Below are 10,549 nucleotides of genomic sequence, written 5' to 3' on the forward strand. Positions count from 1 at the left end.
TCTGGAAGATGGCCACTTCACTCCCAGCTCATCGCAGATCTGCAAAAGAAATAGGTACTAAATGAACTCTGAAACAAAAGGGCCGCCACACAGGATTCAAGCACACCAGGCCCTGCATGACTCAGTACTTGAAGTTTTGTTCGGAGAAAAGGCTTGTAGATTTTATCACATACCCTAAGGCATCCCTGTGTCATAAAAAAGGCCAGCAACAATGCTCATGGAAGCCATATTTTGCCATTTTCTTTTTGTACCAGAGAAAAGAATCATCAGGGAAGCTTAGTCCTCCATTTCTCTCCTTGTCCTTCTTCCTCCTGCTGCTCCTTCATTCTGAGGAGACGAGCAGGGAGAAAGTAGGGAGAGAAGCTGTCCACTGGCCACTCCGGGCCTCTCTGTCACCCTCCTCTGCCTAGAGAGCTGTGTCCCTGTGTTGCTTTATGGTCCGTTTCTTTAATTTTATTTGTTTATTTTAATTAGGGAACAGGTGGTTTTTGGTTACATGGATAAGTTCTTCATTGGTGATTTCTGAGATTTTGGTGCACCCACCACCCGAGCAGTGTGCATTGTACCAATGTGTAGTGTTTTTTTGTTTTTTGTTTTTTTGTGTGTGTGTGATGGAGTCTCACTCTGTCACCCAGGCTGGAGTGCAGTGGTACGATCTCAGCTCACTGCAACCTCCACCTCCCTGGTTCAAGCGATTCCCCTGCCTCAGCCTCCCGAGTAGCCAGGATTACAGGCACATGCCATCACGCCCGGCTAATTGTTTTGTATTTTTAGTAGAGACAGGGTTTCACCACGTTGGCCATACTGGTCTCAAACTCCTGACCTCAGGCAGTCCACCTGCCTCGGCCTCCCAAAGTGCTGGGATTACAGGTGTGAGCCACCACACCCCGCCTAATGTATAGTCTTTTATCCCTCACCTCCCCACTCATTCTTCCCCCTGAGTCCCCAAAGTCCATTATATCATTCTTATGCCTTTGCATCCTCATAGCTTAGCTCCTGCTCATAAGTGAGAACATACAATATGTGGTTTTCCATTCCTGAGTTACTTCACTTAGAATAATGGCTTCCAGCTCCATCCAAGTTGCTGCAAAGGCCATTATTTCATTCCATGTTTTGGCTGAGTAGTATTCCATGGTGTGTATGTACCATATTTTCTTTATCCACTTGTTGATTGATGGGCACTTAGGTTGGTTCCATTATGTTTGCAGTTGTGAATCGTGCTGCTATAAACATGTATGTCCATGTGTCTTTTTCATATAATGACTTTTTTTCCTTGGGTATATACCCAGCAGTGGGGTTGCTGGATCGAATGGTAGTTCTACTTTTAGTTCTTTAAGGAACCTCCATACTGTTTTCCATAGTGGTTTAACTAGTTTACATCCCTGCCAGCAGTGTAAAAGTGTTTCGTCTGTGGGCCATTTCTGTCTGTAGATAGTGGCATCCCATTCAAAGCTCATGACCCATGTGGATGCTTTTTGTGTCACCAATTTTAGTAAGACTTGACCCAGTGAATTGACTTGTCTGGAGGATGACTGATCGGGGACTACTGGAACTGGAAGGGCTGTAACAATGGGCTGACCTGTCCCTACATTGACTGGTGGGATCCCAGCTATAAAGGTTTAGACCCCTGCCTCAGGAAGAGGTGAATCTGCAGGGTGTTTATGAAGTTACTGTTTATCCATCTTGTATCCAACAAATGTTGGTCACTCTCTCTGTTCCAGGAACTGGATTAAGTGCTAGGGACAGAGAAGCGTGTGTCACTGACTTCATCCTAAGAGCCTAGTTCCAGAGGCACACTAGGAATGGGACAGTTACAGCAGAGTTGCTTAAAACCAATGCGAGGGACACCTGACCCAGAAGATGGGGTCGGGGAAGACTCATGTAGAGTCCAAAAGAATGGGCTGGAGAGAGAGACAGAGAGTAGCCTGGGAGAAATATACCCCAGGCTGAAGGAAGCTCATGGGTAAGGGCTTAGTGGCCTGGGCGAGCAGGATGGTCAGGGAAGAACGAGTAGTTCAGTGTGACAGTGCTGGGAGGCCATGGATGGGAAGCGTCAGGATGTGGAAGGAGCTTTGGTATTTGGAACAGCACCCTTCCCCGTGCCTTCACTGAAAGCACTTACCGAGGTCATAGTGACCCCATGTTTCCAAGTGGTCGAGTCCCTGTCTTTGTTTCTCCTGACCTCTCTGTGGTCTCTGATCCCCCAGCCCACCCTTCTGAACACATTCTTTCCTTGGCTTCTGGCACCTGGACTCGTTCCCTCCCACCGCTGGCTGCCCCTGCGCAGGCCCCTTGCTGGACACTGCTCCTTCTCATGGCCTTTGTGTGCTGGATGCCTGATAGCTCTGTCTTTGGGCCTCTTTTCCTCTCCAGCTGTCCAAAGTGCTGGGATTACAGATGTGAGCCGCCATGCCTGGCCAAAGCTTTTAATTTTGAAATTATTTTAGATTCACAAGAAGTTACAAAGCTAGTATAGAGAGTTTCAGGGCCCTGCTCCCCATTTTCACTCAATTTCCCCCAATGGTTCCTGTCAGACAGGATCAGAACCAGGAAGTTGACATCGATGTAAAATGTACGTATAGTTCTCTGTTATTTTATCCTATGTACATTCATGTAACTAGCAGCACCATCATCAAGACACAGACCTGTCAACCACCACAAAGGCCACCCTGGGCTGCCCCTTGAAGGCCACACCCACCTCCCCTGCCCCACCCCTGGCATCCACTGCCGCTCTCCAGCTCCAAGTCTCACCACGCCCCGGTGGTTCCATGCATGGAGTCACGCAGCACGAGACCTTTGGAGACCGGCTGTTTCCACTCAACATAATGCCTCTGGGATCCTTCCAGTTCTTTCTTCTGACTGCGGAGTGGTATCCTGTGGCATGGGTATAGCACCGTGTCTTTAATTGTCCACTGGTTTAGGGACACTTCTGTTGTTTCTAGAGTCCGCACTGCTCTCCTGGTGCCTACTGGCCTCACGGAATGTGAGGAGCGGGAGGAGAAAGTACCTTCGTTTTGAATCACCCTGCTGCAGGGCTTTTGCTGTGGGGATTTGGGCACTGCCCCAGTGACTTGAGAGCAGTTGTGTTGGGGTCCGTGCCGGGGGTGGTGGAGAATGAAAGAACACACAAAAGACAAAGACACACAGAGAACATGGCGGCCGCGCTCAGAGCCTCCGCCTCACTTTATTTATACTCCATAAACCCTACGTCAGCAGAAAGAATGCAATGCAAAACAAACTTTCTTTTCCCGGATGTAACCTTCTACTCAGTTCTTTGTTTCTATGCTCTTCCTTATCTGCCCGCCTTCTTGGCGCCTATGGGAGTTCATTAAAAGTTCAATTGGAGATACTGTCCTTGAGCCCTATCTATACTCAGCATACTGTTTTCAAAGGCCCCTGCACAGTTGGACGGGATGGACAGAGGCTTTAGAAGGGTCCTGGGGAGCCGAGGTTGCTGACCAAATAGGTTTTTTTTTTGACAGCTCTGAAAGTTCGGGAACATGTTTTCCAGACGAAGCTACTGAAATATTCATCACTCCAGGACAGAATGTCCTCAGAATGTGATAAATTAAAAATGGTGGTTCAGGTTGAGAGGCGGCCAGGATCTGAGCTCCCTCCGTTGTTTCCTGTAGGAGCTGAGACTGGCATCGTACCTGGCGAGGATGGCCGTGGTGCCCGGGGCCACGCTTCGCCGGCTCCTGAGTGTGGTGCTGCCCACGGCCTCACAGCCTCAGCTGCTGGCCCTGCTGGATTCGGGTAGCGAGAGACATCCGGACCACGCAGCTGAGGGCGATGGCGGAGCGGAGCAGGCCGACGTGGGCAGGCGGAGGTGAGTGCCGTGGAGGGGCTGCCTCCTGGGGCACGTCGCTGTCCAGAAGGGGCCCCGTGAGTCCTCGAGGTCATGGGAGGCCCATGTATTTTGCCCATACTTTCTAATTTTGTCACTAATTTATTTTTTAAATAGAATCTTAATAAGTTTACCCACAGCCATAAATATTTCATATATGCCCATTAAAGAAAATGTAAAACATGCATAAACAAGGAAGAAGAGAGAGAAATATCCATGGTTTTACCACCTGGAAAAATGACTGTTAGCATCCTGTTACATTTCTTCCTCCAGAATGTGTTTCTCTGCAAGTGTGGGAGCATGTGTTTGTGTGTTGGTACGTGTGTGTGTTGTGCATGTAAATATGTGTATTTGTCGAGTGTGGAGTGCACACACTGTGGATACAGCCTTGCTACATTCTGCATTTCAGAATCTTATAGCAGAAGCGATTTTGCTCCTTACCTTTTAACGCTCATGCAAACATCCCCCTATATAATTCTTATCCCATCACTAGATTATATTTTCTCCTAGTGTTACTAATTTAAATTTTATTCTTTCAACGTAATTGACACTGGCACAGGTGGATATTATTTTTACTGGCTCCTCATGCTAATGGGTGCAGCATAGAGCATGTAACTGTCATTCTGTCACTGGACATTCGGTTTGGGCCCATTTTTTCCTTAATTATGGGTAACTCTGCATAGACAGTCTCCTTTAAGATGGGGCCCCACGTGTGAATTTGGTCAGTAAAGGTTCTCTATGGGGAAAGGCAGGAAGGGGTGTGAAGTAAGGCGGGTTTAGGGGGCAGCCAGCAGTGCCCCTTGAGAATGAAGTAGGTGGGGAATGAGGCTGCAAGGAAAGCCATGGCCAGGATGAAAATGTTGAGCACCAGGCTGCAGAGCTCACAGCCTCAGCAAGGATGCAGAGGAGGCCGGGAGGGCATCTGGGAGCCCGAGAGCCTGCTGAACTGTCATGATTGTGTAGATAGCATTTATAGATAGCATTTCCTGAGAAAAGGGGTAATGTTTTCCTTATCAGAGATACTTTTTATCAGAGTATCTGACTCAGAAAGCCAAGAAGCACTGCAGAGGGTGAATAGAGTCTGACTGGGGTGAGGGGGAGGATGGGGAAGAGGGAACAACAGCCGCGGGTGTGGGCAGGAGGCTACAGGGGCGAGGAGCCTTCCTGGTGGCTTTGGGGCCCAGCATGGTCAGGAAGTGGGATGTGGACCGCAGTTAGAGGGCTGGGTTTAGTCTAGTCAGAGGGCTGGGTGTGGGCGTGGTCAGAGGGCTGGGTGTGGGTGTGGTCAGAGAGCTGGGTGTGGAAATGGTCAGATGACTGGGTGTAGGCTGGTCAGAGAGCTGGCTGTGGGTGTGGACAGAGTGCTAAGTGTAGTCAGGTCGAGGGTTGGGTGTGGACTGAGGTCAGAGGGCTGGGTGTGGGCGTGGTCAGAGGGCTGGGTGTGGGCGTGGTCAGAGGGCTGGGTGTGGAAATGGTCAGAGGGCTGGGTGTGGGCGTGGTCAGAGGGCTGGATTTGGGCATGGTCAGGGGCCTGAGGCCAGAAGGCTGGCTGGGTGTTAGGGGCCAGAGGTCTGGTTGTGGGTGTAGTCAGAGGGCTGGGTGTGGGCTGGTCAGAGGAACAAGAGGGAGCCACAGGGAGGCCACCTCTGCCAAAATGAGTGTCTAGTGACAGGATGACAGTTACATGCTCTATGCTACGCTCCTCCATGGAATATTAGGAGCCAATCGTATTAATATTATTAATAATATTAAAAATAAAACCAGGTTTTGCAGCCTGGTTTTCCCAGTGTACTGTTTGCCTGCCTGCACAGACATGTAGGTGGCAAGTATTCAAGGAGGTGACTCTGGAGTAGGAACGTGTGTGGCTGCAGGGAGGCCACTTCCGCCTGCCTGCCACCGCTGTGGACCTTGTTTTTGGTGCTTCGCCTGCAGCCAGCTTAGTTTGGGAGGCTGGTGGGGAGAGATGGACAGGCTAAGCTGGGACGAGGCCAGAGGGCTTGAGGTCAGTGTCACCATGGGCATGAGCATGGCCTTTCTTTGCCCAGCCTCATGGCCGGGCAGCCTGGATGACTCTGGAGTCCCAAGCCACTAACCCAGTCTCTGAGGGCAAGGCATACACTATTCTTGTGTCCCCAGCACCTGGCATCTGGTCATTACATCAGTTACGAGTCTTGGGTTTCAAGTAATAGGAACTGCATAGTTAATCCAAGCAAGAATGGGTTGTATTGAGGGCCATGTCAGAATCCAGGAAAGAGCCAGTGCTCAGGCCCCAGCAAGGGCAGGGCCAGGGAAGCACTTGGGGCATCCTCTCTGGGGTGCTGCCTTCAGAGACCGCCCTTCTCTGCTCCAGGAGTTAGACTCCTGGGAGACGGCCTGCCTGGCCCAGTGTGGGACAGGCTCCATCTCTACCACCAGCTGGGCAGGTGTGAGCCGCCAAGGCAGGGGAATGAGTCTAGCACTTCCTTTATAGACTTGACACCTCCCACTCTCCCGGGCAACACTCTCCAATGCCCTCTGCTTCAGTCTAGGACCACACACCTTCGTGGCTTTAGGGCTCCCTGCCTAGCCCACCTTCCAGGCTTCCCCTGTGCTTTCCCAAGTTCTGTATTTGTATATGCATAAGGCACTTGTGGAGCTCCCACTGTGTCCTCTGTCTTAGGTACTAGGGCTATGCGGTGGGTAAGTGACAAAGCCTTGCCTGAGTAGAGCATTCATCCCAGTGGGGGAGGCAGCCAGTATGTAAGTCAGCGCACAGATCCCATTCCTTCGTGAGTGCCCCAAGGGCTCCCTTTGCTCAAATGTCTCCCCCAATCCCAGTCAGCTTTCTTCTGTCTGTGATCCCCTAGACTTGGCCCCTTGAGGGCAGAGGTTGCATCTTGATGAGGCTGGAGAAGGTGTTTGATGGATCTGCAGTGAATGAGTGAAAGAATAAATGGCGAATGCTTTGGGGATGCAGGAGTCCTAGTGGCAACCAAAGGTGGCATTGAGAGATGGGTAGGATTACTCATCACTTAAAGATTCTATTCTTTTTTTTTTTTTTTTTGAGATGGACTATCCCTCTGTTGCCCAGGCTAGAGTGCAATGGCGCAATCTCGGCTCACTGCAACCTCTGCCTCCCGGGTTCAAGCAATTCTCCCTGCCTCAGCCTCCTGAGTAGCTGGGATTACAGCTGCCCACTACCACACCCAGCTAATTTTTGTAGTTTTTAGTAGAGACTGAGTTTCACCATGTTGGCCAGGCTGGTCTTGAACTCCTGACCTCAGGTGATCCGCCCACCTCGGCCTCCCAAAGTGCTGGGATTACAGGCGTGTGCCACCACACCTGGCCAAAGATTCTATTCTTTTTGAAACTATAAGACTCGCTTTTTGCCTGCAGGAAACACCAGAGCTGGTGGCAAGCCTTCGACAGCAAACTGCGAGGAGATCTGATAAGCAGAGGATTAGAAAAGATGCTGTGGGCCCGCAAGAGAAAGCAGAGGTAATGATGGGCCACTGCCCGTGTGGCCGGGGAGCGGGTGAGCTAAACTGCTTGTGGGCCGGGCTGGGGAGGCAGGAGATGACAAGGAAAAGGAGGTTGCTACAAACAGACAAAGATTTGTGACCCTGAAGACCACAAATCTTTATTCAGTGGGCTGAGTTTAGAAGCTGAAGATGAGCTTGTGGCTAGCAGTGAGAGAATGTTCTTAATATTTATTAACATTTAAATTACTGTATTTATTTTAGCTAATGGCTATCTTTAATGGAATATAATTAGAAGAATTCCTTATAGCTACTGTTCACAAAGCCCTTTCATGTCTTGCTGCATTGAGCCTTCCAGACAGTGGGGATGATAAAATGGAAGCTCAGGGAGGTCACAACAAGAGGCCCCAGGCCAGCAGCTGGTAAACAGTGGCCATGAGATCTCGGGCTGCCTCACTGCCCCCTTTATTTCCTTAAACTTCCAGCCTTGCGCTTTTTTCCTTCACCCCGATGCCTTTTTCCTTAGTTGTGGCTATCACACACTTAGAGAACAGAAGGAAGTGAGGGGCAGAGTAGTCTTAAATTGCTGCAAAGTGTTGACCAGTGTCTCCTGTGATTCCAGCTAGGGAAGATGTAGAAACAAAAAGCAACATCAGGTAGATTCATAGGCGGTTAAACAGTGATATCAGTGTGTGCGTGGTCTTAAATTGCTGCAAAGTGTTGACCAGTGTCTCCTGTGATTCCAGCTAGCGAAGATGTAGAAACAAAAAGCAACATCACGTAGATTCACAGGGAGTTAAACAGTGATGTCAGTGTGTACTCCGGAAACAGTGGCTGTTCAAGGGACGTGTCTACCTCAGTCCTGCCCCTTCCACAATTTCTCAGAGCTCAGTTGAAGGTGCTGAGACCAAGCTTCATGGATTGTTCGTGATAAAAAGCTTGGAACCATTAGTAGCCTGGTTATCATAATATAGTCTTAGATAAGTTAGATCAGGATATTGGCCAAGAGAAGTACATGCAGTCCTAGATAAAGAAAATTAAATTCGTTCTATAGAACTCTAAAATATTCCATTAGGGACATTCCTAGGCTGCACTAATAGAAGTGGAGTGGATACAGATCAAGAGACACGATGGTCCCACTGTCCTGGCTCCCTCTGTGGGCCTTTGCTCTGCCTAGAGGCACCATGGATCCATGGCTGAGAGACGGAGCTGGGTTTGAATCCTTGTGCAGACTTACTAGCTGCAAGGGCAGTAATTAGTGGTGATGGCAATGGAGCGGAATCTACCACATGCCTTCTGGGAGGGTCAGCAAGCCTGCAGTGACATGGAGCAGGTGCATCCCCAGTGACATGGCCTTGTCCTGCCCTGCTTGGGCAGGGAGCGAGCACTGTGGCTTTCAGGATGTATAAGGCTCTTGGTGGTGGTCACCGTCATTATCAAGAGCAGCCTGGGAGTCAGGGGTTGGACTGCCCATGGCCAGGATTCCTGCAACCTTTTTATGGGACATTCTCAAAGTGTGCCACAGTCTACTATGGCAAACACATTTTGCCTGACTTCTAACTGTTGCTTTGTAACCAGGTTTCACCAGCCTGCTTTTAGGGTGAGGCCCATAGGTGTACTCATAAATGTTTAACAATTGGCTGGTGGGGAGGCGGGCAGTGGTTTCTGATTGGTAGCATTTGCCAATGTCCATGGTGTAGGTATTCCCACCATGGCTGATCTGATGTCACACTAACAACATGACGACAGTAGAATTGCAAAACCCCTGAAAATGGTCCAGGTGTGGTGGCTCACGCCTGTAGTCCCGGCACTTTAAGAGGCCGAGGTGGACGGATCATTAAGTCAAGAAATCAAGACCATCCTGGCCAACATGCTGAAACCTCGTCTCTATTAAAAAAAAATACAAAAATTAGCTGGGCATGGTGGCACACGTGGGTAGTCCCAGTTACTCAGGAGGTTGAGGCAGGAGAATCACTTGAACCCAGGAGGCGGAGGTTGCAATGAACCAAGGTCGCACCATTGCACTGCAGCTGGGCAACAAGAGCGAAACTCCATCTCAAACAAAACAAACCAAAAAACTCCTGAAAATGGAATGGTCATGAGCCAGGAAGAGCTGACTACCGTGCACCACTGTTACAGGCTTCAGCTAATTCTACAGCAATCTGGTGACCAAGCGGGAAAATAACCTTTCCTTAAAGGGAATTCCTTGGGGAATTCAGGACCCAGAGAGAGATTCTTTTGGAGAACTCAGAACACTCCAGCGGGTGCATTGCCAAAAATGTTGAATTTGATCTTTTGTTCTTTCTTTAGCGTATTAAAGAAGTCGTGTCTCCCTCTCAGAGAGAGGATGATATTCTCTGGAAAAGGAAGTTGGCCACACCTGTCACTGGAGCCCATTGGCGAACTGGCCCCTGTACCCATTGTTGGGGCAGAAACCATTGATGTATTAAACACAGGAGAGAAGCTCTTTATATTCAGAAATCCAAAGGAGCCAGAGATTTCGCTGCATGTTCCTCCCAGGAAAAAGAAGAACTTTCTGAATGCCAAAAAGGCCACGAGGGCCTTGGGCATGGACTAGCCCCAGGGAAAGCCCCGCGGGAGCATCTGAAGACAGAAGGGATTATTTTCTCCTGCCCACCAGTGTTGTCTGTTTATAATGTACAACTCACAAATATAAATTGCACATGCAGAAGGCACAGAGCCCCCAACGCGTGCAGACTTTCACGGACTCGGTTTAATCTTGTCTCATGAATTTCCAGATGGCCCACTCTCCTCCGTATCACAAGGACATAAACACTCCTTCCTTTCAGCCACACCTCCCAGGGCCCTGGAGGAGACCCCCACCCTGCGATCCACACCCCATCCTCCGCTGCATAAGGTATGGACTGTGCGGTGACAGCCAGATTCTCTGCTGTTATGTTTTGTATTTGTTATATATTCTATTTTTATAAAGGGAACTTAAAAAAATAAATATGTTTTGCACAAAGCTCTTTATAACAAAACCCATGTTTGCTTTATGTAGCAAGCATTTATTTGTAATTGTGTCTTGCGTTTTGTTCCCTGTGTGGTGTTCAGTAGAGAGATTCACCCTCCATCACTCCAGTTGCCAAAACATGTGCCAGCTCCTGGGGTCTACCATCACCAGTTCAAATCAGGGTTATTTTCCCATTTTACAAATGAGGAAATTCAATGGCATAGAAAACTGACGTGATTTTTACAAGATCATAAAGCTCATAAATAGCAA

At 49.2% G+C, this 10,549-nt stretch overlaps 1 protein-coding gene across 2 annotated transcripts in view; it reads left to right on the top strand.

The window, feature by feature from the left end:
* The window catches only part of EVC2 (EvC ciliary complex subunit 2), a 146,331-nt gene extending 136,020 nt beyond the window's left edge, over nucleotides 1-10,311 (top strand). For both annotated transcript variants that reach the window (XM_025386758.1, XM_025386757.1), the window contains exons 20-22: nucleotides 3,633-3,829; nucleotides 7,223-7,324; nucleotides 9,616-10,311. In XM_025386758.1, the coding sequence (XP_025242543.1) occupies nucleotides 3,633-3,829; nucleotides 7,223-7,324; nucleotides 9,616-9,883 (567 nt within the window). In that variant the 3' untranslated portion in view covers nucleotides 9,884-10,311. The remainder of the gene's footprint in view (nucleotides 1-3,632; nucleotides 3,830-7,222; nucleotides 7,325-9,615) is intronic.
* The last annotated feature ends 238 nt before the right edge of the window (nucleotides 10,312-10,549 follow it).

Source organism: Theropithecus gelada, chromosome 5 (assembly GCF_003255815.1).
Source record: "Theropithecus gelada isolate Dixy chromosome 5, Tgel_1.0, whole genome shotgun sequence".
NCBI classification, from domain to species: domain Eukaryota; kingdom Metazoa; phylum Chordata; class Mammalia; order Primates; family Cercopithecidae; genus Theropithecus; species Theropithecus gelada.